Raw genomic sequence first — 25,536 nt, forward strand, 5'->3', positions numbered from 1 at the left:
CAAGCAACTCGCCAAAAGAAGAGGCAACCCAACTTTTTGTCTTCAGCGACACACTGTGCGACACGTGTGAAATCGAAAAGGGTCCCGTCCTTCCCACCCTTTCAGCGGCAGACGGGAGATCCTATCGACGATGGGGTATCCAAGTCAAAAAGTAGCGGCAGGCCGCGTATGTACCGACTCAGTACACTCAATATTGTATCCATACACAATACAAGCGGTGAAGAAAATGTTTCCTTCTAGTTTGATAGGGTATAGCAATCGGAAGCTGGGAATGCAAGACATACCTATACTCTGTAACTTCTGATGGTGACTGATGACACGAATCGGGCATCATTATTCGAGAATCCAGCAGCAGGACAAAATGAAAATGCTGCCCTGTGAAACCCAACGACGCCTCTCGTTACCTTCCCGTTCCAAAAAATACGGCCGGGTATTCCTGGCTGACTGATCCGGGTTGGTGTTGGTGACTGGTCGTGACCTGCAGGTTGAGTCTGTATCTTGTCCAATCATTGGCCGTGGCGGTCGACGTCACGGTCCCAGTGTCAGCTGAAGTCGTCGCGAAAGAAAAAAGAGGAGGGTGGTCCGTGGGGAAAAAAAGCTAGGGAAGGGTCAGCCGCGAGCGCTTGTTTAATTCTGTCCCCACAAGGCCAAGGGCCAAGCGCTGACAACCTCTCTCGGTTTGCTCCACTTTCTTGGTGAGGGGAGCTTTCAGACCCCGGCCCCAGAGCAGACGAGTTCAGGGTTCGGGCAGTTCCAGAGCTGGGTTAGCTGCGACCCCCAGCCTCTTGATTGATTGATTGATGGTTCGGATGGAACAATCCATCTCAGATCCCCAAACAACAACACACACCTGAACCTCCATCTTCCATCCTATCCTTTCCACAGTCTTTCGTTCCTTACTCTTGATCTTTGAAACCCAGTTGTCGCGATACTCGCTGGGTGTTGACGAAACTAATACCAAGGCGCAAATCTGATTTTTTGAAATCAAGTACCCCTTATCGCGTGAAATAAACACAACAAAAACAACCCACTTCAATGAATGGAACGTGAAGGAAATTTGGACGACAGGTTGTTTCTTGCGCTTTCGCCAAAATGATGCGAGAGCCAACGGCCCGTCGCCGGAGCCCAGAGAGTTCCCGGCGGCGACGCGCCGAGCGTCGGCATTCCAGAGAACAGCTCGCTGCTGCCGCCGCTGTCGCCGCCGGCGTCGTCGCTGCCCAGCCCGCCCCCCTACTACCTCAACAACTACCACCCGGACCCGAAGTAGGCGACCGCGCAATAATCCCGCCCGTGTCATCATCCCAAACCCACACTCCTACGCAGCACATGACGGCGCTATCTTCGTCCCAGACACAGACTCCCACGCAGCGCCAATATCACCGATCTAGGGCCGATTCCACCACATCCGCCTCCTCGTCGACCTCTTCGTCACTGGTGAATGTCTCCCGTCGAAGCCGATTTGGCATCCGTAACTTCTTTGCCCTGTCATCCGTGAAGAAGGTCAAAAAGCGGCGCTCTTTCAAGAGGAAGAACTATTCGACGTCTTCAGTTGACAGCGATCTTGCCTACGGCAACGGATATGTGTCGCGGTCGTCCATCGAAAGTACCCATCGCCCATCGCCTTCACAGCACCAACAGATCCCGCAATATCCACAGCACCGCCAGCCATATACCCCGGGGGCTTTCTCCCTTGTAAGCGGCGCATATCCAGCACCTCCAGGACCCTACTCCCCTCATCACTATAGCCAACATGGACACCACTCTGGCCAAGGTTACCCTCCTCCTCTCCCGCATCAATATGGCCAGCCCCATCCGCAACAAGGTCCCAATGTTGGTCCGGACGGTCCTCCGGTCCTCAAGCGTGTCCAAACCGACGAGGAGATCATCGCCATTGGGAGGAAACTGTCCGACCTCGCCCGTGCTGAGAACCTCCGCGACCTCGAACGCCAGGGTAAATCTCGTCCTTCCCGTATGGTGGCCACCGCGACAGCTGTCTCTGCTTTCCACCGTAAAAACTCTGGCGGGACTCGCGGCATCAGCTCCTCTCGGCCAAATAAATCGCAGTCTTCCTCTAGTGATGAAGAATGGGAATCCGCCTCCGACTCCGACTCCGACTCTGATTCTCCCAGCTCTGATTCAGACTCTGGTCTCGCTTACGGTTCCATGCCTCGTTTTTCGGACCCTATCCTTCCTCCGCTGACAGCTCTAGCCGGGACAGCAGGCGTCATGGGCGCAGCGATTGGAGCCGGTAGCCTAGCTCCCACCATCATCTCTGAACGCCCATCCGAAGCCATCCGTCCGCCAGACCGCAAGCCAAGCGCCGTCGATCCAGCAATGTTTGGTCCCGTGAACTCTCTCCGGGGATATGTGAATACTCCTTGCGGTTTTAGGCCTGGGGAGTATGTCTCCCCGGTGCATTCTCAGTATCAGTCTCCCGCACTGGCGCACAGAGTGACGGCTGAGAACCCGATTCCATTGCCGGGAAGCGCAAGCAATGAAGCTCTGGTGCAAAGGCAGAGACAGCAGCAGCATGGTTTTGATCAGCCTATCACTGCGACCAATCTTGGTACCCCAGTGCAAATTCAAGCCCCGCGACCAAGAATTCCCGTCTCGCCTCAGGTGTTGGAAGAGCGAGGTCATCATAGGGAGCATGAGATTAGCACGGGCAGTCCGAAGAAGCGCAGAGAGAGGGAGCGAGAGAGAGATAAAGAGAGTAGTATCTCAGCAGCTCTTCCGGCTGTCGTGGGTGCTATTGGGGCTGCGGTTGTTGCTGGTGCGGTGATGAATAATAATAAGGACGAGGGGAGGAGGCCCGACGAGAAACGTGATGAGAGGCCACTACGTGATGATGATTATGATCGGGAGAGACGCCGCCGTTATGATGATGATGCCAGGCGGAACACCATTGATATTAATGATAAGAGGGATGAGAGATATAATAGGTAAGTTTCTTCTGAAGTTGTTTTGTGTCGTCTGTGTGTTTTACGACTTCAGATGATATAAGGTTGGGCAGAGTGAGTGGTGGCTGACATGTGCTCAGACGCGACTACGACCGTCCACCCACGTCAGATGCCACTAGATCGGATGAACGGTATCGTGAGCGTGAGCGTGAGCGTGACCGCCATTACGATACGCCGACTGGTCGCGACCGGGATGATGATCGCTATTCTCGACGGGAGCCCCAGAACAAAGGTGGTATTTCCGAGGTCATCACTCCCGCTGTTATCGGTGCCGTGGCTGGTGCCGTGCTCGCAGCCGGTGCTCGTAGGGATAGCAAGACTTCGCCTGTTCACCGAACCTCGCCCAGCCTGGAGCGTGACGATGGATACAAGGAGCGTATGCGGCTCGAGCAGGAAGTCAAGCGGCATCGCGAGGACAGTGAACGTCACGCCCGTGAGGAACAGCGCTTGCGCGATGAATACGAGGTCCGCATGAAGGAGATCCGCGAGAAGGCCGAGGAGGAGGAGCGCCGGGCTAGGGAGGAGAAGAAGAAGCAAGACTGGATCGAGCAGCAGGAGAGGATCGTCCGGGAGCAACGCAAGATTATCTACCAGCAGGAGCGTGTGGCTAATGACGAGCGCGAAAAGGCTGAGCGCGACCGGAGATCCAGAGATGCCAACCAGAAGAGGGAGCGGGAGGAGAAGCGGGCTTTGGAAGCAAGTGGCGGACGTGAGCCAAGTCGTGATAAGGAGCGATCGCGAGATCGGAGAAAGGACGTGATTGTTGTCGTTGAGGGACGTCCTGATGTTGCTGACTCGGTTCCTGCCCCTGCTCCTGCCCCTGCTCGCTCTGAGGTCAGCAAAGGGAAGGAGCACGAGGTTGCTCCTCCACCTTCGGCACCTGCCCTCGATGAGAAAAAGCCACCTGGGGCCGACTCCCTGGCTCCTGCTGTCAAGAAGAAGTCCAAGGAGGAAAGGAGGCAAGCAAGGGAAGAGCTTCGCAAGTTGCTTGCTGAAACTCAGAAACAGATCGAGGCTGAGAAGGAGCGAGCCAGGCGGTTGGCTGAGCTGGAGGCTATTCAGGGCGCCCCTTCTGCCATTACCGTCGAGCCACCTGCCGAATTATCTCGTGGGGAGCCGTCAGGCAGCAGCAGCAGCCGTGCTCCTGCCGTTGTTGACCCTTTCCAGTTCCAAGTCCCGACCGACGCCTTCCCAACTCCTTCCCATACCCCTCCCACTGATCGACCGTTGACTCCTGCCATTCTCACTGTCGAGCCAGACTGGGATCGCTTGGAGCCCGAGCCAGAAGGGGAGGTGCGGGAGCGTCTCAGCCGCCGTGAGTCGTATGAACTTGAGATTGCCCGAGCTCAGAAGATCGTTGAGGAAACCAACAAGTCAACTATCCCCGCCGATCCTGCCACCATCGCTGCTGCCATTGCCGTCGTCGAGTCTTCCGAGAATGATAGAGAGCGCTCCCGCTCTCGTGCGCCCTCCAGAGGCCGTGATCGTGAGCCTGTCCGGGATCCTGTCCAGGAGGAAGCCAATCGAGTCTATCGCGAACGCAAGATCGCTGAGAGAATCGCAGGAGAGGAGTCCCGTTCTCGCAGCGTTTCGCCTTCGCCTTCCATCATGGACAAGTACGAGGATAACGGCGAAGATCCCGTGGTCCGTATCGTCACTCCCCCTGAGATGAAGCGTGCTCCAAAGAAGTCAGTGTTTGACGGCCCCAACGCTGATGTGAGGATTGACAATGTTATTATGCCTCATGACTTGGTCAAGTACCAGGCTCCTCCCGCGATTCCAGGTGTCAACCCGGCCATGATGATGCCCATCTTCAAGTCTAGGGATCCGTCGTGTGAGAGGGAGAGACCGATGCTCATTTTGGTGTTGCCTACTCCTGCAGTATCGCCTAACCCGGAAAAGATGATGCGGTCTGTGAGCTCATCTTCCCAGGCGGCGACTGTAGTTGATGCCGAACCGCCCAAGGAAAAGGACGAGCCTGCCACCCCTCCTCGGAGCCCCAAGAAGGAAACAAAAATCATCATGACTCGTCGCGGTGAGGCTGTGGAGGTACCCGATGATTATGACACTGGTCGCGTGAGAGAGTCCCCCGAGAGCAGAGACGCGTCTCAGGAGAGGAAACCACTGAAGTTCAAGTTCGCGTCTCCGGGCAAGAAGACCAATGCTTGGTCGTCTACGCTGGCGGCTGCTATTGCTGGTGCCACTGCTCTTGCTGCGAAGAGGAAAGAGGAAGCCAAGGCCGCGGAGGCTGCCGCGGAGGCTTCTGGTTCCAGGGCGATTGAGGGTGAGAGTGCTTCGGCAGCTGTTGTTGAAGAGAAGCCAAAGCCGGCCATTGTTACTGCTGAGCCGCCTTCAGAGCCGAGAGAGGTTGTGCCTGAGCGAGAACAAAGAGATACCTCACCTGGTCCCGCCATCTCTGAGCCCCCGTCTACCCCACCACAACAGAGGAGGTATGTTCCCATTGATCTGGAAGATGAGACGCCCCCACGGGTCGGCCCGAAGCCGACATCATCCAGCCCCAGCTTGAGCCGGATGCCGGGCTCTTTCGAGGAAGATCTTGACTTCAACGCCACCGTGGCTGCTGGGCTGCAGGCTTCGGGCTTTGATCCCAACATTGTGATCAAGAACGAAGACTTCCGCCGACGGGACTCCCCTCGCGGCTCAACCCAGCCATTCTATGTACCTCCTTCTGCCGAGACTGTTACTGATCCAAGTGACTCTAGCCGCCCATCACCTTCTGTTGTCACCGCCGCGCCCACAGAGCTTCCTATTGTACCGGCACAAGCTGAGCAAGACTTTGATTCTTCCCCCAGGAGGAAGTCCAACTCTTCAGAGCTGTCACGCAGCGGCTCAGGCAGCAAGAAGAACAACAGGAGAAGCCATATGAGCACCAGGAAAGATTATATCGACATACCAGAGCACGAAGAGCCACCAGACAGGCCAAACGAAGAGGACCTCTCTGGAAAGGTTCCCTCCAACCTATCCAGAGAAGCTTCTTCATTCCAGGTGGTCGACCAGCCAAAAGAGGAGTCCTTTCGGGTAGTCGAGCGAGAGTTGAGTTCGACTCCGTCTGATCCTGTTGGCCAGACGAACGATGCCAAGCACATCACTGGCAACGCTCAGCAAACCGCAGAGAACAGGGACAAGCAGTCTTTTTTAGCTAGAGCCGGCACCAGTGGCGACGGTGCCGGCCTGATGGAAGTCCAGGCCTTTGCAAGCCCGTACTCCCATCTCAACGCCGTCCTGCCCTCTTCCATAATTGAAGAGGTATTCAAAGGATTAGGGGAAGCCAAAGACACCCAAGAGCCCATCTGGCGCCGTGAGCGAAGCATCAGCTACAGCTCCCAGAAGGTCGACCCTGAAGTCCAGGTGCATCGTGAGATTAAGCCAGCGATCGATCCCCAGTTTGGAGACCTGCTTCCTCTGCCTCCTAGTGAGCCAAATTCCCCTGAAGATCCCAGCTTTTACGAATTGGACGACTTCTTCCCTTCCTTGCCGGAGAGTCGCCCTAATACTCCGCCTCAAGAGCAACGGACCCGAAGCGCGACTGTCTCATCTCGCCGTCAGGGTCAGGGTCATGTCAGAACTCCCAGTCGAACAGCAGTTCCGTTACCGTTGGTGATGGGCCGGCGATCTGTGCCATCTTCACCTCGGGTTGGAAGATCAAGCCCTGTTCAAGCTGTGGAACAGCCGTACTCGCCCCCTAAGAGTAGACAGGCTAGACCAACAAGCTGGGATATGGGGAAGGAGTACAAGCCGTTGTGGTTGATTGAGAAGAAAGGCGGAGAGGAGAAGAGGGCGCCGAATGTGGTGGACTACCCCGCGCTGCCGGAGAGTGAGAGTGAGCCGCCTTCGAGTGCACCCGAATCTCCTGGCTTTGATACTGTAGATCGAGATGAGGATGTCGATGTCGGCTACCTTCAGCGCGGCGGTCTTGGTCTTGCAGGTGCTTCCATTGGAGCGTTGGGAGCGCTCGGTGCTGGTAGGATGCTACAGGACCAGCTCAAGATTGACGTGCCCCTTGCGAGATCATTCGAGCAGCAATCATCTGGGTTCGGATCTGGCGAGACCACGCCCCGTGCTTTCGCGGCTGACGAGTTTGCCCAATCTCCTGAGGCTAGGAGGACTGACATTGAAAGCTTGGAACAGATGTCACCTGTTGGATCTGTGCATCTCGAGAGCCAGTCCACCACGGATAAAGAGGATGACGTTCAAGAGCTCGAGCAACTCTCGCCAGTCGTTGTGCCCTTCAAAGCGCCTGCTAGACAGCTAGCCTTTGGTGATGAATTGGAGTTCTTGCCTGCGCTACCCGAGAGTTTGCCAAATTCACCTCTCGAAAAGGGCCCGTCACCATCATCTGCACCTTTGGTCTTTGGAGGACCTTTGGAGGAGTTGCCTTCTTTGCCAGACTCTCCTATCCAACAATTGGCCAAGGAGGAAGCCTCTGCTTCGACCCTCTCAGAAAGCCGTGCTCTCTCGCCGCTTCAGGATGTCTCTACTCTGGATGTGCCGGTCGAGACTTTGGAATTGCCGTCTCTGGAGAGCTCCTACGGGACTTCAATTGACGACAAGAACTCACCTCACACTCGAGAAGATGGAACCGAACTCTTGCTTGCCTCTAGCGGACCTGCGAGCCCGGTACCCAGCACTATGCCACAAACCACAGAGTCGCCAGAAGTTGTTGAGTTGCCCGCTCTTCCTGACAGTGCTCCTGCATCTCCTGTTCAAAACGTTTTGCCTGGCCACTTTGAGGAGATGGAGGAGCTGCCACCACTGCCAGAGAGCCGGGCAGATTCTCCAGTGCATATGGAATTGGCTTCTCCTCCTGTTGCAGTCTTGCCACATGCTGGAGAGTTTGAAGATGCATCTGCGCTGCCAGCTCTTCCGCAGGAGCAGCCTGGTACTCCTGATCATGAGAGGTTTCCGGCTCTTCCCCGAAGCCGCGCCCCCAGTCCTGTTCCGTCAGCCAACTTACCAGCTCTTCCTGCTAGCACTCCTGGCTCTCCAGTCATCGACACGCTGCCGGGTCTCCCCGCAAGCAGATCCCCAAGCCCCGTTTCTTCAGGCTTGTCAGTTTCCGATTTACCGCTTCCTGCGGACAATCGTGTTGGTTCACGCAGTTTCTCGGATTTGTCAGTCGTCCCAGAGCGTATGCTTGTTCCTGATGTTTTTGCGGACTTGCCTGCTCTTCCCGATAGCGAACCTGCTACTCTTGTTCATACAGACCTCCCCGTTCTGTCTGAAACCAAACCTCTCAGCCCGATTGTTACAGCCCAGCCAACTACCTCGGAAAGCCAGCCTGCCGTTTCGGCCTCGCCAACTCTGCCTGAAAGTCGGTCTGCTACCCCTGTTGTCTCTGATGTTCTAGCTTCTGTAGAAGACGGACTCGGCAGCCCGGTCTTTGAGGATGTCTCAGTCTTCCCAGACAACAAGCCTCTTAGCCCTGTTCTTTCAGCCTTGCCGCCTCTCCCAGACAGCACACCGGAGAGTCCCGTGGTACCGGCTGAAGCTATTTCTGTTGAGGAAGAAGCTGTTGTTGACGATGAAGTCGATCATCTTGACTGCAAATCTGTAGTCGTTGAAAGCGAACCTAGCAGCCCTGTCAGCTTGACCCAGCAAGTGGTTGCATCGAGCAGGTCTCTTGGTCCTGTGTTCCCAGGCTTGTCTGCCCTTCCCAAGAGCCGACCTGCCAGTCCTGTTCTCTCGCCACTGCCAGCTCGTCCTGACATCAAACCTGTTGCTCCAGTCCTTTCGGCTACGCCCAATTTTGCGGAAAGCAGACCGGCAAGCCTTGCTCCATCGTTTACGCCGCGTCCCCGCTCTGGTAGTCATTTCTTCACTACTCTCTTCTCCCTCCCTGTTCTATCAGGCGTGCAATCTCTTTCAAAAAGCCGTCCTTCGTCTCCTCTTCAGAAACCAAGCTTGGCTAATGAGACTCTTGAAGAAATCCCCGCACTGCCACTTTCTGAAAGTGGGCCGGTCTCTCCCATCGAAGACTTGTCAAAGTCGCTGGCGGAGGCGCTCGAAAAGGTTTCAGAGTCGCGCTTTGAGGCAGAGAGCCGACCCGAGTCCCCTGTGGAGTTGGCAAAGTCTCCTGTCCAGACCTTTGAAGACGTTTCTCAACTCCCAGCTCTGCCTGACAGTCAGCCCGAATCTCCGCTCGTGTTGGCAGAATCGTCTGCTCGGACCGTCTTAGATGCCTCACCCACTCTCCCCCCCTCTGAAAGCCGGTCTATCTCCCCTCATTCAAAGCCTGTAGATTTTTCAGATCTGCCAGCCTTACCTGAAAGTCTGCCTATGTCTCCTGTTCTGGAACATCTGCCAGTGCTCGGCAATTCTCAGCCAGCCACGGAGGACCTTGTTGATTCAAATCCCGCCGTAGTGTCGAAGGAGACTCCAACGCTTCCCGAAAGCCGCCCTCCCTCGCCTCTCCACGACGTTGAGCTTCCCACTCTTTCAGAGAGTCGTCCTGATTCGCCAATCGTTGATACATTGCAGCAGCAATCTTCTCCTGTTTTCACGCCTGTTGTCCCACGGGGACTAGAGTCTCTGCCAGCCCTGCCCGAGAGCGAGTTGAATTCTCCAATTTTTGAGCCTGTCCTCTCCCAGGGGCACGAGTCCTTGCCCGCTCTTCCTGAGAGTACGCCAATTTCCCCTGCTGTTGAGCCGACCTTGGCTCAACAGCCAGAAGTACTGCCAGCACTATCCGAGAGTAAGTCAATCCCACCTGCTGCAGAATCTATTCTTAACCCGTAATTAGATGCTCTGCCAGCGCCTTCAGAAAGTCTACCGGCCTCTCCTCTGCTTGAGGCTCTCCCTATTTTGGAACTCGACTCTCTACCAGCCTTACCGGAAAGCAAGCCGGGATCCCCTATTGTCGAGTCTGTTACTACTCATGAGCTAGCGTCTCTCCCTGTTGATTCTGAGGACACGTCAACTTCTCCTGCTCCTGAGCCCGTTCGTGCCACAGAACCAGAGAGCTTCTCCACGCTTTCTGAGACGGCATCACCTTCCCCTATTCAGCATCCCATGGTTCGCCAGCTTCCTGATGGGATCCTCAACAATCTACCAGCTCTTCCCGAGAGCCCGCTTGCTTCTCCCGTTGAACGGCCTGTAGAGCTCCAGAGCCTCGAGGCTTTGCCGCTCCCTGAAAGCCAGCCAGCCTCTGCCATCCAAGTTTCTGCCTCCTCCAGCAAACATGACGAGTATAACTTGGATCAGTTGCCTGCTCTTCCCGAGTCTCGTCAGAATTCACCTCTACTCGAGCCCGTTCTGTCTGAGCACCAGGAGATTCTGCCTGCAGTTCCCTTGGGCGTGTCTTCATCACCCGTTCATGTCCCTGTGCCACGCCAGTTCCCTCAAGACGACACAGATGAGCTACCGGCTCTTCCTGATTCTCAACCTGTCTCACCTGCCCATGCTCCCGTCTCACGTCAGTTCCCTGATGAGTTTGCAGACAGTTTGCCTGCTCTATCTAAGACCCAGCCAACGTCATCTGCTCAGGATAGCTTCTCAAGCCAGAGTCAAGAGGCGCCTTTGGACACGCTGCCTGCTCTGCCGGAAAGCCAGCCAATATCTCCTGTTCAAGATGCCTTCCCTGCTTTGCCTGGCAGCCGTTCTCCTTCGCCTTCTCAGCTGACCCTGCCTCAGTTGGTCGATGCCCGCGATGAGCCTTTGGTCGATACGCCTGCCCTTCCCGTCAGACACTCATTTTTTCCGATCGAGGTTCTTGAACCTCGCCAACTTCCCAGCTTGGATTTTGACAGCTTGCCCGCTCTGCCTGAAAGCCAGCCAACCACACCTGTGGAGGATTCTGGTTCAACTCAGCTTCATGGCCAAGATTTTAGCGACCTTCCAACTTTTCCCGATAGTCTGCCTGTATCGCCTGCTCAGACCTCTGCTCCTCAGCTACCAGCCCAAGATCTGGACAACTTGCCGTCTCTTCCTGAAAGCCGACCAGGCAGTCCTACTGTCCGGTCCATGCCCGCACCTGATTATGCTCGACCATTGTCTCCTGTTCAAGCCCCTATTGAACAGGTGTTCAATGAAGGCGTTGAGACTCTGCCAGCCCTTCTGGATAGTCGGCCCGTGTTCCCCCTCGAAACTACGGCTGAGGCCGCTGTGGAGATCCCTGTGGAAGCTCCTGTCGAGGCTGCTGCTGATGCGTTCTTCGATGCGCTTGAGGCTCCTGATGAAGTTTCTGAGCATGAGCCTCCGGAGCAAGATTTTAAGAACTTGCCAGCTCTTCCCGAAAGTCCGCCAACTTCCCCTGTTCCAGACCTTGCTTCGCCTCAACTGCCTCGCAAGGAATCAGATGACTTGTCAGCTCTTCCCGAAAGCCGATCTGTGTCTCGCAATCAAGACCTTGAGGATTTGCCAGTTCTCTCAGAAAGCCAGCCCATGTCACCGACACAAGCTCCAGCTACACCTGAAGTGCCCAAAGAAGACTTGGATCAGTTACCAGCTCTTCCTGACAGCCCCTTGTCGTCCGCTGAGGCTGCACAAGTACAACTCGATGCAGTCGAGGTAAACCTGGCCGATCTGCCAGCTCTTCCTCAGAGTCGCGCTTCTTCACCTGTACACAAGCCTGTTCTGCCGCTTATCGTCACGGACTTGGAGAAAGCAGAAACTGTACCGTCGCCCAGATCAACTGTCAGGGAACTCGCGGGGGTGCAAGAGCAAGACTTCGCGACACTTTCTCAAGTCACAGATGGCAACGATGCACAGATTTATGAGCCTCCGTCATCTTATTCCGATGTCAAGACGCCACCGAGCCCCATTACAAGGCGCGCACTTGAGAAGGAGAAGGAACTGGATGATTTCGACAAAGGCAAGTCGGTTTTTGTGGATACTGCCGCTGCTGCCGGTCCTGCCAGCACTCTTGTTGTTGCCAACATGCGCCAGAACGGTTCTCAGCCAGACATCCAACGTCTGGGCTCTGAAATGCAGATTCTTCCCAGCCAAGAGAAGAGCGAGAGTGTCTATTCGTTCAATGAGGATGGAACATCTACCGTCGCTGCGTCTGAAGCACCTACTTACCTTTCTGGGTCAACTTTCTACGAATCTCAGCTGTCCGAGCCGACCAAGAAGAAAGACTCTCCTCGCCAAACTTTCAGTTCGCTTCTTGGGCTCTGGAGCAAGCGTGAAAAGACCCAGCCAGAACCGCCTGCTGTTTCCAAGGTCGTAGCTAAGGTGGTTCCTGCTACAACGCCTGAGGAGGAAATGTCTGAGGATGGTTTGGTTCCCAGTCCGACAAAGAAAGACAAGAAGAAGAAGAAACAGAGGAAGGGTGAAAAGGAGGGGAGTGAGAGTGGGAGTGGATCTCAGCAAGAGCAACAAAGAGGCGAATCGTCCGGCGGTCTCAACATTCTTTCGAGCAACCAGTCGACCAACGACCAGCCCGCATCGTCCATAGTCAATAAACCTGTTGTTTCTCGCTACCTGCCGGACGAAGAACCGTCGCCTTCTCCTGACCATCAACATGATGAACCGAGCCATGACGCTAACGTTGCTCTTGAAACCGAGGAATTCCCGGCTCCTGACGAAATACTCCCTGCTGAAGAAGTCCCTGCTACCGAGGAACCACCCACTCCCGGCAAAAAGTCCAAGAACAAAAAGAAGAAGGCTAAGAAGGCTGCAGCCGAAGCTGCAGATGTGGCTGAAGAGGAGGCTGCTCCCGAGGCTCCACCGCCAGAACAGGACATTGCGGCCGAGAACATGGCTTCAGCAGAAACGCAAGCTCCGAGCAGCGGTGAGCTTGATGATTCTGCAAAGGATCAGGGCCCTGGCCCTCAGCCTCCGGTCAGAGATGATGTGGATGATGTTGAACCTGCCGAGAAAGAGGAGCATATTGCAGCTGCACCGTCAAGGTCAGGTTCAATCTCAAGCCCTACTACGCCAACTTTGACCAGAGATATCACTAAGAAGGGCATTCTGTCTATGCTGCCGGCTGTTTCCCCCTTTCGTCCCGGATTTTGGGGCATCAAGAAGCAGGAACCGGCCACGCAGACAATTCTCGAAGAGGGCCCTGAACTCCAAAGTCAGCAAACAGAACAGGGGCTGGGTCTAGGCGAGTCTAGCGACCGTTCCATTGAAGTGGGGCCTGCAGAAGACGTGCATAAGCCTGAAGCCAAGGAGGAATTAGGGTTGAATACGGCTAGCCTTGCGCTAGACACCGCTGTTTCTCTTGTTGAGAGCCCTATCCTGGTCCAAGACGAGGCAAAGATTGACCATGAGGCAACAAAAGAGTTGTCGGATGAGAGACAAGAACTGGTCGAGGCTGAGGTTGTCGATGTTGATGTTGATGACAAGGAAGAGAGCAAGGACACCGTGCGGAATGAGGAAAAGGAAAGCACGTCGCGTGTTGTTGATGAACCAGTCGTTGCCCACGAGCCAGTCCAGGATGTCTTCGTACCGGAGATCACAGCAGCAGCGTCTGAAGATGTTGTTCAGGAGGAGGCTGTTGATGAGCCTTTGCCCATTACGGCTTCTGAGAATGTGGAGGTGGTTGAGCCTGCGACAAAGAAGAACAAAAAGAAGAAGAAAAAGAAGAAGGCCGCCGCTACAGCTACTGAGAACCTGGAGACATCTAACGCCACTAATACTACTGAACAGTCAGTCTCGGAACTGGCCTCAGAGCCATCTGCCTCTTCAGGCCAAGTAGGGGAGGCCCTCACTGAGACTGCTCCTGCTGAGGAAGTTGCCCTCGCCGAAGATATCGCCGTTCTTTCCGAAGTGACCCCTACTGCTGAGGCAGTACCTCCCAAGGAGACTGCCGCTGCCCCTGAAGCTGCCCCGGCCCAAGTCAAAGAGATTCCCGCGTCTACAACAACCAGCAGTAAGAAGTCCAAAAAGAAAAAGAAGAAAAAGAACGCTTCCCAATCGACTGAAAATCTAACTACAGTCCCCATTTTCGAAGAGCCACCCGTCCCGGATACCACTGTTCAGCACCCGTCCATGGACTCGGAGCCCGAGACCAAGCAAATCCCTGAGGATGCTGCCGCCATTTTGATTTCTGCGGACGACGAGCTGCAAAAGGACGCAGATGATTCTCTCATAGACAAACAGGAGCCCAAGAGCATGGAGCAGCCCCTCGAGGAGCACAAAATTCCCGGACAGGTCAGTCGAGACTCAAGCGAGCAACCCAACATTAGCCATGGCAGCGACAGTACAACACCAAGAGGTGAGGACGACAATAAACCACACCAGACCGAGGCCCATCCCGTTTCTGAGGTTTTTTCATCATCGTTTTCACCAGCACAGTTGCCAGAAAAGAGCGTCCAGAACAACCGGGAGACGGTGGAATCTGCACTCAATGAGATCTCCAGCGATCGACAAGATGGTGTTCCTGTTACTATTCCCCATGATTTACTACTCCCTGACAATAATGATGCTGCTGTACAAGACGTCTCCAAGGAAGAACCAGGCTTTGACACGATTTCTTTGCAACAGGAACAGGACCTCCCCACCGCGCCACCGTTGACGACCGAAGCCACTCCGGAGCTGGAGCCGGTCATTAAGGAGGAGACTGACACTGGTGATGGCCTCGCCGAGACAAAGTCAACACATGGCGTCAAGTCCGGCATCGGTAAGCTCTATATTGCCCGTCAGAACACAAACACACTATGATGCATCAGATGAACTAATCATTTTTCATATTCAGTCGAACGAGGTTTCACCGCCCCGCTCGTGGCTGCAGACAGTACCATTGAGGTCTTGACAGGTGGTGCATCTGGAAGGACTGCCGTTACCCAGTCAGAACCAATCGCTATTGAGGAGGCTGCAGCACTTGTACCGCTGCCGGAAGAGGTTGAATCTGATTTTCCCACTGATACTACAAGGGCAGAAGAGGAGAAGAGTAAGGAACACTAGAATTGAATACAAGAACATCATTTAGACTGACATTGACCCAGCGCCGCCAATTGATGAAGACAAGGCCGCCTCATCCGTCGCCCAAGGCGAGGTTCAACAACGGCCTGAAGAAGGTCGGGCTGAAACACCTGCAGTACCTGCAGCAACTCCCCTGCAAGAACAACAACAATTGGGTGACATCGCTGTACCTCCCCCACAACAACCGCATTTGCAGCAACAAGAGAACTCGTTTCAGGCACTACAGCCAATCCCAACAGCGGCTTCCCCCATTGATGCTACACAACTGCATGAATTGAGGCTCGCCTCTTCCCCAATCGGTGCCAGGCCTCGCTCGGTCAGCTTCGCCCTGGAAGCGATCAGCCCTGGCGCCTATACCCCCACGAGCAGCGGTGCCATGTCTCCTGTAACGGAGCACGAGTCGGAGGATGCATCTGGTCCTTCGTCACGTTACACTCTCCGGAGCAAGAAGAGAGAGAAGCGGAAGAAGTCTACTGCCCTGAAAGCTGTTGCTAGCCCTACGGATGAGGAACATGGATGGCTCAAAACAAACAAGCCAGCCTCGTTGGGGTTGGTTGACTCTCCTAAGCAACAGGCGTCTCCTTCCCAGGAGAGCTTTGATCATCAGCTTGGCACGGTAGCGGAGGAGACTCCTTCTGCTATTGAAAATGATGCTGATAGCATTAGCGATGCAAGGTCGGTGCTGTCGTTGGCTTTGGGGAAGAGGGCGGAGACGCCGTCAGAGTTTGGGGGAAGTATGGCTGATTCGGAGGGGACTGTTGGTGAGAAAAATGAGGAAGCTGGGCCTTCAGTGATGAATGGACTTTTGCTTGCGACAAGGTTGAAGAGGGTGGCGGGACGGTTCAGGGAGAGGAGGGAGAAGGCGGCAGCGAAGAAGAAGAGCGGGATTGCTTGGCCTAGCAGTGAGCAGGAGGAGAAGCAGAATGTGGAAGAGGAGGTTGGGAAGGAAGATGGTGAGAATCCCTTTTCTTTTGTATTATCGGATGAGAGTTGAAAAAATAAGAGAAGGGATTGAGACTAATACATGTGTAGAAGTGATGGTTGAGGTAGCTGCACCTGACAGTCGATCTTGGGAAGTAAAGGAAAATGTTGAAGAACAAGCAGTTGCGACTAATGCCCCTTACCAGCAGGCAGAGCAGACTACTCAGGAAAAGGGAGTTGCTCTTGGAACCCCTCTATCTCAGCTCACGGAGCAGCTTGCGCAAAAACAAACTTCGGAACAACAGGAGGCAGTGGAGCAGGAAACGACCACTGCTGTTGTTCCTAGGGACCTTTCGCCCATTCCTGAGGAGAGCGCTTCTGAGCCTGAGACTGGCGCTGCTGAGGAGTCTGCTGTTCAAGACTCGACTCCGGTGGAAGATACCACCCTTACTGCCGAGTTTACAACTGCGGAGGAGGTTTCTGCTCTCCCGGAGCAAGTTTCAAACGAGGAGTCCGCTGTCGAGCCTACAAAGACAAGGGAGCTCGAGGTTGCTCCCGAGCAAATACTTCCCATCGCAGAGCCTGTCAGCGCTTCAGACGAGGCTGCGGTCAAGCAATCCCCTCTTGTTTTGAGGGCTATTCAAGAGGAGCAGATCGAGGAAGAGGAGTCTGTGGCTGCTCGTGAGCCAACTGCTGAGCCTGTTGCCGAAGAGGCCCAGGTTGAGGTCGTTGAAGAGATTGCTCCGGTCGACAAAGCTCCTGCCGAAGAACCCGCTGTGGCCGAGGCTGAACACCGCGCAACGGAAGATCCCGCCACTGCTATTGCTGAGCCTTTGCTCGAGACCACTGTTGCTGCTCCAGAGAGTCTTGTTGAACCTGAAGTCCCTGTTCGGGTTGAACTGCCAGTTGCCGATATTGGAGAGCCAGCTCCCACTTTTGAAAAGCCATCGACTGTTCCAGAGGAGATCACCGCTCCTTCGGTTGAAGGGGCCACTCCAGCTGTCGAAGTCAACATTCCTGCGCTTGAACAGAGCATCATGAAGCTTGATGACAGCACTCCTGAAACTCAGGACCAAGAATCAGTCGTTGGCCGCAATATCTCTTTGGATGCAGAGCCACAGCTTGAGCCCGAGGTCGTTCCACCTACGCAAGAGGCGGAGTTGTCAATAAGTGAGCCTGAGCTCACTCCTGCCATCCAGATCGCTCCCGAAGCCCAGCTAGAACCCGCCAGCGCCGAGGTTGTGGAAGATGTCCCAGAGCAATCTCCCGCCGCTATCAAGCTCGAAGCTGAAGTCGGCTCTGCCGTTACCGAACATGAGCAACTCCAACACCGTACAGATGAGCTGACGGAGGCGATGTCAATTCCGTTGCCAGTAGAGGTCGAGGACAGTTCAGATCTTGTTTCAGTTGCTGAGCCTGAGCAACGACAACCTGAGTTCGATGAGTTTGCGGAGGCTATCTCAATCCCATTGCCGGAAGACCTCGAGTCAATCTCTGAACCTACTCTAGTTGCTGAAGTTGAGCAACCGCGATTTCAACAAGATGAATTGGCGGAGGCTTTGACAACTCCGTTGCCAGATGAGGCTGAAGAGATCTTTGATCTTATTCCAGTTGCTGAAATCGAGCAAGTGCAAGTTCGACTGGATATATGGGCGGAGGCTTTGACTGTTCCACTGCCTGAAGACTCCGAGTCAAAGGTTGAGGTTGAGGCTGATACTCCCCCAGTGATGGCTTCTGATGACGTTCAGGCTGTTGCTGTCGTTGAGAAGACTGCCCCAGTCGCGGTTGAAGAGCTAATCCCTACTGTCAATGAGTCAGCTCCTGTTGTTGAAGAGCCAATTTTTATCAGCGAGTCTGAGCAAGCTGTTGATGTCACGTCCACTCCTGCTGAAACGTCTGTTGAGGAAAAATCTCCCCTGTTGGAGAAGTCCGTCTCGGTCGCTGAAGACATTGCGCCCGCTTCGGAAGAGCCAATCAATCTTCTTACTGCCGATGAAGAGTCTGCTCCAAAGCCAGACTTTGATAGGGAGCTCGCCTTCGCCGCTGAGATTGCTCTTCCAGAGGCCACAGCTGACGAGATCGAACTGCCTGCTACACCGCCCGGACAACTCTTAGTCGACCAGGATCTCGTTTGGGCAACTGAGACCCCTCTGCCAGAAGACACAGCTGATGAAGTCGAACTGCCTGCTATCCCCGTAGAAGAGCTCTCGGGGGGTCAAGGTTTCGCTTTGGCAGCGGCAACCCCTCTTCCAGATGTCACCGAGGATGAACTGGACCTGGTGCCTACACCAACTAAAGAGTGCTCTGTGAATCAGGATCTCGCTTTAGCAACTGAAACTCCCTTTCCAGAAGTCACAGAGGATGAACTCGAACCAGTTTCTGTGCCAGCAGTTGACTCAGTCCCAGTGCACGAAGAGCTTTATACTTCGCGCGAGGTTCTTGCACCAGAGACTGAGGATATCGCTCTTCCTACTGTTGAAGAGCTGATCTCCACTGTTGTCGAAGAGGCTGCTCCTGCTACTATCGAGGAGTCAGCGACAGTCTTGGCTGAAGAGTCTCGGTCTGAGGTTCAACCTGTGTCCACTGTCGAGACAGTTGAAGGGCCTTTGGAAGTTTCTGAGATGCCCGTCGTTGAGGAGCCGGTCGTTCAAGGGCTTGTCCTTGAGAAGATTATCGTCGAAGAGGTTGTTGAAGGACCTGCAGCTATTGAGAAGCCTGTTGCTATGGCTGAAGAGTCTGCGGTCACCGTTGATGAGCCTGCTGTTGTCGTCAAAGAGATGCCAGTCCCTGAGGAGGCTGTCGCTACTGTCGAAGAACCCAAAGTTAACATCCAGGAGCCCGCCATTGCCGAAGAACCCGCCATTTCTAGAGAAGTTCCGGATTCTGAACAGGTTTTGATCCCCGAAGCCACCAACATTGACGAAGAGGTTCTCGTTCCCGAGGAAGAAGTCCTGGTGGAATCGCCAAGTCTCCCTGTCGTCGAGACAGCTCCTGAGGAACCTGCTTCAACTCTAGCCCCTGTGATCGAAGAGACATTCGAGTTGCTAGCCAAGAAGAAGAAGGGTAAGAAGAAGAAGAAGAAGGCCGCAGAGAATGAAGCTGAGATTCTAGGTGTTGCATCTTCAGCTAGCATCGAGGAGTCGACGCCAACAATACCGGATCTGACTGCCGAGCCGACAATTGAGGAGCCGACAATCGTGGAGCCGACAATCGTGGAGCCGACAATCGAGGAGCCGACAATCGAGGAAACCATGATCGAAGAATCAACACCCGAAGAACCGACAATCGAGGGGCCCTCGGTTACAACGCATGAGTCCGTTGAGCCCGTCATTGCCACTCCAGCAGTCGAAGAGGCCATCGTTCTAGCATCTCAACAGTTTACGGCACGCGGACTACCATTACTCGAATATGTCCCTGAGCCTATCAAGTCATCGGTTCCAGCAATCCAAGAGGTAACGAAGCCATCCAAAAAGTCCAGGAAGAAGAAAAAGAAGGGTTCCAAAGCCGGTAGTTCCGAGCCTACTTCTACCATTGCAACGCCTTCCCAGGAATTCAGCAATCCTCTTGAGCCCACAGTCGAAGAGCCCTTTCTTATGCCCAAGTCACAGGATGAACCCACCGAACCAATGGCTGTCAATGAGCCAAAGTCTTTTTTATCGGAGGCAACGGCCGTACCGCTTCCGGAGTCCGACACAGAGGATGAGCCAATCCCCGCTCCTGAGCCAGAGGTCACCAAGCCTTCTCCAGTGATCGAGGAGTTCGATGCTTCTGACGCTGCTCTGTCGGAGCTTCCGAAGGCTCTCGATGTCGAAGGTGAGCCTGCGACCTTGACAGCCCAGCAACCCAAGGCTTTCGAGGCAGTTGGTATTCCCGAGGAGACCTCGCCCATTGCTAAAGAACCAGCCTCAGAAGCACTTGTTCCAGAGCCATCAACAGACAAGCATTTAGTGGTCGCTGTTGAAATTGAGCCTGCGCAAGAGGTGATTCGACAACAATCCAAAGCTGAACAACTCCCTGTTGCTGCTTCGCAGCCCGAGGTGATTGACGGGCCAGTTTTGGAGAAGCAAACCATTGAGGCAAACACTCTTGTTGTCGACCCCGTTCAAGAGCCGAGTCGAGATCGCTCTTTGGAAATTTCAAACAACACTCCTTCTTCACCCACACTTGACCTGGAAGTTGAGATGCAGACGGAAACTTTGCCTGACGTTGAACCACCCAATGTCGCCGCTTCTCCGGTCGAGTCTGTCGAGCTGGCTTCGCTTGCCCCTGAGGAGCTTGTTCAAGAGCCCAGTCAAGACCATTCTTTGGACATTTCCCAGACTTCTGAAATCGAGAATGCCCCCCTTGCTGTTCCTCAACCTGATGCTACTGAGGAGCAAGCCAGTCCTGTCGTCGAAGAGATCGTTAATTTGCCAACTCAGCTTGGGGTTGCGATATCCTCTCGCAGCATTCCACAGACCGAGCAAGAGGTCAAAGTTCCTGCCGTGGCTGAGCCTACTCTTATCGAGGATCCTCTTGAGACATCTGACAAGGCCGAGATCGCCCCTTCCATCGACTCTCCCGTCTCGATTGAGGAGCATTCTATTCCGCCTGAGACAACTGAGCGCAGCGTTGCTCTTTCAGAAGAACCGATCACCGAATTCAGGCAAATTTCAGCCGAGCAGCAAGATGAAGTCTTCGTGCTCCCTGTCATCGAGTCCAAGAAGCAAAAGAGAAAGAAGAATAAGAAGAAGGGCAAGAAAATCGAGGTTGAGAATCAGCCTGAGTCTTCTTCTGAGGTCACGCCTGCTCCTGGGCCCTCTTCTGGGACTACACTGGAGCCTGCTCTAGAGCCTACTTCTGATCTTGTCATTGCTGCAGCTGCGGAGTCCACCCCTGAGATTTCTGTTCAGCTTGTCAAGGACCCTTTCGACGACCCTGTCCAAGAGCCTACCACAGCCCTCGAGGTCGCTCCTGTCCACTCGACTAGAGAAGCTGAAGTCGCTGAAAAGCCAACCGATCGCCAGCTTCCTGTTGATGAGCCACTTATTCAGCAACCCGAGTCTAAAATTAGAGACTTTGCTGATGAAGAATTCTTCCCCTTGCCAACAAAAAAGTCAAAGAAGAACAAGAAGAGAAAGAATGTCCCCGCGGTGATCGACGATCATGACGGCGGCTCTGGTGTCACTACGCCGCTGATCATCGAGGAGCAGAAGCATGCACTTTTTGCTGCTCCTGAAGCTCACACTCCTCTAGTCGAAAAGGCGTCAAATGGTTCTCCAGATGCGGCAATTCTTGTAGAGGAACGCGGCTCTGCGGTTGGTGATGCTTCGATTGAGGAATCTCCGGTTCCTGAAGAGACGCCAGTCACCGAGACACCTACCGTGGAAGTTTCGGTTGTTGAGACTTCTGACGAGGAGACACCCTCTGTCGAAGACGCTCCAATCGTTGAAGTTGAAATTCTAGACGCCGAGACGGCTCCTGTGGTGGAGGTGGACGTTGTCGAGGAGACTCCCACTGTGGAGCAGGAGCCTGTGTATACAGAGGTTCAAGAGCCTATTGTTATCAACATGGAGGAAGAGCCCATCACCATCGCTTTGCCCAAGCCTATCAGCAGACAACAGACACCAGACATGCTCACTCGCGAGGCTGAGGTGACGCCTCTTCCTCCCAGCAGACCACAGACTCCCGTTCTTGAGAAGGTGGCTGTTCCTTTGCCCTCAACTCCCCCCAGTCAACAACAGGCTGGCAATCATACCGTTGTAACTCCCGCGCCTGTCACTAGGGACTTGGGCTTGCTTCCTGAGATCTCTTTACTTCCGCCAATTAGCCTTGAGAGAACACCCCCGTGGAGTGTCAAAGAGCAAGTCGATCTCACTCCCGCTCAAGAAAGCAGCCACATTTCGCATGATCCACCGTTCGAGTACGAAGGACGGCGCAAAAAGGTCAAGACAGTGGAGGCAGAGCAAGTTGAACTTGATGAGCCTGCTGTGCCCGCCGGTGCTGAGGTTGATGAGAGCTCTAACAAGGGGAAGAACAAGGAGGAGGCTGTTGTTGCGGCGACCGCACTTGCAGGTGGCGTTTCGTTGTTCGACAAGTTAAAGGAGAAGGAGAAAGAGGAGTGGAGAGTGATGGGGGATGCAAATATCAGTGTGTTGACTTCAGGTTGGGACGATATGGGGTCTGTGCTGGGTGGTGCACCGGTTTATGAGGAGTATGACGAGAAAGGAAAGAAAGTGGTTGGGAGCTTGTACGATGAGGAAGATGAAGATAAAGTTGAAAAGAAGGCAAGGAGATCATGGAAGACTGAGGCTGGACTGGGGAGGATGGATTCAGAGACGATTCCCAGGTCAGTTAGGGAGTTGTCCAAGGCGAAGACAGAGGATACATCAGAGAGGGGGAGGAAGATGGAGCGTGGGAAGAGCTCGCCGTCGCCAGAGCCTGTGCAGCGGTCGTTCTCTTTCCCGGATGATATTGCTGATGAGGAGGCATTCGAGACACGCGATACCACGGGTGATGAGAAGAAGGAGCATGTCCGGGAGATGGTTCCTGTGGCAGACCAGCCTGTCCAGCTTCCACGCATGTCTAGCTTTGGGGACTTTATGCGATCTCATGCTAGTCTGCCGCCGGTTCAAGAGGAGCTCTCGGAGGAGGATGAGCCCAAGAAGCAAAAGACGCCTGTCCGGCTCAACACACCGGCACATCATGCTTTACGAGACAGCGGTCTTGGAGGAGAGTCTCCCCGTGTTTCTCGAGGTCTCCAGCCTGGTGAGACGGAGCATCTCCGTGACAGCGGTGTTCATCTCACACCACGCAACAGCACCGAGGTGGAACGTCAGCAAAAGAGACGCTCACCACTGGGCGGAAGTGTTCGCCTGTTGGAGCCTTCACCGCCCCCTCACACGCCTGAGCCAGAAAAATCAGCGGTTGCATCGGCTGTTCCCAGCAGCAGTAGCGCCAAGCGGATTGGGCCCAACACCAGCATTCAACGCCTCCGCACGCCTGAGCCGTTGCGGCCTGACAGCCCAGGCAGTGTCGGGAGCATCCGGTCGCACAACACTACAACCCCCCCGCTCCGACGAATGGACAAGCGAACCAGTGGGAACTTGCGGTCAGGCACGTCTAGCCAAACAGAGCTAGCCGCCAAGGCCCGCGAGCAGGGACACGGCCAAAATTCATCCTCAACCGACCTTTCCCCAGCCATCGCTATCACTGGAGCTGCCGCACTGGGAGCCCTGGCCGCTGCTACCACCACCACTACCACCTCAACAGGTTCATCGTCCACATCTCCGCCCATTGCGAATGAAGGTCGCACCCGTGCCGCCAAGGACATGTCTGATGTCTTTGTGAGTTTTATCCCCTGTCACTATTTTCATTATTCACTCTGCTAATCATGTTGTCCCGTCGACAGGAGGCTTATGGAGAGGGCCGAATTGGCTCTCCACGCTCACCGACCCGTCCGCACAGCATGCGTCGCCGCCAAAGCTTGCAAGTAATTGAGCTCGAGGCCCGCGTCGAACAGCTTATACATGAAAACCAGCAGCTGGCAAACAGCCGCGCCCAAGCCGAATCCCAGCTGGCCCGCGGGAGCCTCTCCTCCGACAGCGACCGCGAATATGAAATCGAGCAGCTCAAGCGCGCCCTCAACGAAGCCAATGGCGTTATCGAGCGATTAAAACAAACCAATGAGGGCCTGCGCAACTCTACCTCTGCCATCGCCGTCCAGCACCACGAGGAGGTTCGTCGCTACGAAGCCCAACAAGCTCAGGCCGCCAAAGAACTTCAGAAACAAGCGCGATCTGCCAAGGAAAAAGATGCCGAGATCGCCCATCTCCGCACCCAACTAGAGGCCTCGACCGAGGAAATCAAGAGGCTCCAGCAGCAGATTCTCGAGCAGAGCAGAGCCAGCGTCGACTCTGACTTCCTCGACGTCCGTGACATTGACTACTTTGACCATCGCTGCCAGCAGTTGTGCGCCCACGTCTCGCAATGGGTGCTCCGCTTCTCCAAGTTCAGCGACATGCGCGCGTGTCGCTTGACGAATGAACTCAGCGATGAGAAGCTGATTGACCGTCTCGACAATGCCGTCCTTGACGGCTCCAATGTCGACACTTACCTCAATGACCGCGTCCGCCGTCGTGACATTTTCATGAGCATGACCATGACCATGATCTGGGAATTTGTATTCACGCGGTATCTCTTCGGCATGGACCGTGAGCAACGCCAAAAGCTCAAGCACCTTGAGAAGCAGCTCATCGACGTCGGACCTCCCCACGCTGTCCGACAGTGGCGTGCCGTGACATTAACGCTCTTGTCACGCCGTCCAGGTTTCAAGAGGCAGCGGGATCAGGACACAGAGGCGGTTGTCCAAGCCATCTTGGACACTCTCGCCAAAATACTCCCTCCCCCTTCCAACCTGGAGGACCAAATCCAAGCCCAACTTCGCCGGGTAGTCCGTGAGGCGGTCGGGCTAGCAATAGAGATGCGCTGCCAAAGAGCAGAATACATCATGCTCCCTCCTCTCCAGCCCGAGTACGACGACGCCGGCGAACTCGTCGAAGACGTCAAGTTCAACGCCGCCCTCATGAACGACGGGGGACAGTCCAATCTCACCAATGAGGAGCTCGAATCGACGGCTGCCACCGTCCGGGTGGTGCTGTTCCCGTTGGTACTGAGAAAGGGGATGACGAAGGGAGGGGGGATGACGAGATTGTTGTTACACCTGCGCAGGTTCTGGTTGCGAGGTCGGCGTATGCCTCGCCTGCCACGCCTACGCAGAGCATAAGGGGGAAGAATGTGAGGTTGTTGACTCCGATTAGTGATGCTGGTGGGGGGGCGAGCGTTGGGGGACGGAGCCCGAAGCAGGAGAGGGGGGTCATGGGGCCGCCGCCGCAGCCGGGGTTGAGGGGGCAGGGGAGTGATGTTAGTATGGGGGATCATGGGGGGTATGTTTAGGGAATGAAAGAAGGGTGGAAATGATTTTAGGCGTTTAAGGTTGGGAATTTGGGATATAAAGGGGGTATGAAATGATGGGGTGAATATTTATGGGACGGTGGGATATTATGTGTTGGGGATTCTTTTGTTATGTTTGGAGGGGGTGGGGGTGGAAAAAGATTATTTTAATATTCCTGTAGATGGATGTATTTTTTGGAGGGGGGATTTTATCTTGTCGGATTGTTTTGAGTTGTTGCTGTTACATACCCTGCTCTTGCTGCTGTTATCGTTATTTTGAAGTTTTCTCTGCTCTTGAAAGTTTTGAACCTGTTTTGAAAGATAAAATGCGTTTTTGCTATCAATACTTTGGAGTGTCGTTGCTGTGTTTGGTGGGAGGTGGTGTTGTTGCTGATTGTTTGGCAAAGATGAAGTTGAAGTTTTACATCTCTTGCTTTGTTGGCTTGGCCGTTGCGATAGAGAGAAATTTGGGCAGGTGGCTGGCTGGCTATCATGGTAAAGAATGGATGATGATGATGATGATGTTACGAACTTTCTACCAATTATTTGATGACAACTCACTCTGCTTCTCTCTGCACGTCAGTTTAGATATCATGATGCAAATGGGATTTGGAAGCGAAATGTGACTTGTTCTTTTCTCAACTCTGTTTGACCTTTTGCTTAATGTGTCTGTTGTGATCCATGCCGGGTAGTGCTGGTGGTATCTTCTATATTGATATCTTCAACAGCCCGGGCAGACAATCCTTTAAAGAAACGTAGGTATATGTTGGTTTTGTCTTGCAAACTGCTGCCAACGGGGCACATGGTGGGTGAAGGTAAGGGGGAGACAATATGT

The 25,536-nt window shown here is 54.4% G+C and overlaps 1 protein-coding gene across 1 annotated transcript; it reads left to right on the plus strand.

Annotated features, from left to right (window-relative positions):
* Positions 1-683: 683 nt before the first annotated feature.
* Positions 684-24,704, plus strand: QC764_107530 (uncharacterized protein; the record flags this gene model as incomplete). Its single annotated transcript, XM_062942009.1, has 8 exons — positions 684-2,942; positions 3,041-9,672; positions 9,721-14,547; positions 14,623-14,817; positions 14,873-15,802; positions 15,882-23,095; positions 23,161-24,417; positions 24,480-24,704. Exons 1-8 carry the CDS (start codon positions 1,093-1,095, stop codon positions 24,702-24,704), a joined length of 23,130 nt encoding a protein of 7,709 aa, XP_062804928.1. The 5' UTR covers positions 684-1,092.
* Positions 24,705-25,536: the final 832 nt, after the last annotated feature.

This window comes from Podospora pseudoanserina, chromosome 1 (genome assembly GCF_035222485.1).
Source record: "Podospora pseudoanserina strain CBS 124.78 chromosome 1, whole genome shotgun sequence".
NCBI lineage: Eukaryota > Fungi > Ascomycota > Sordariomycetes > Sordariales > Podosporaceae > Podospora > Podospora pseudoanserina.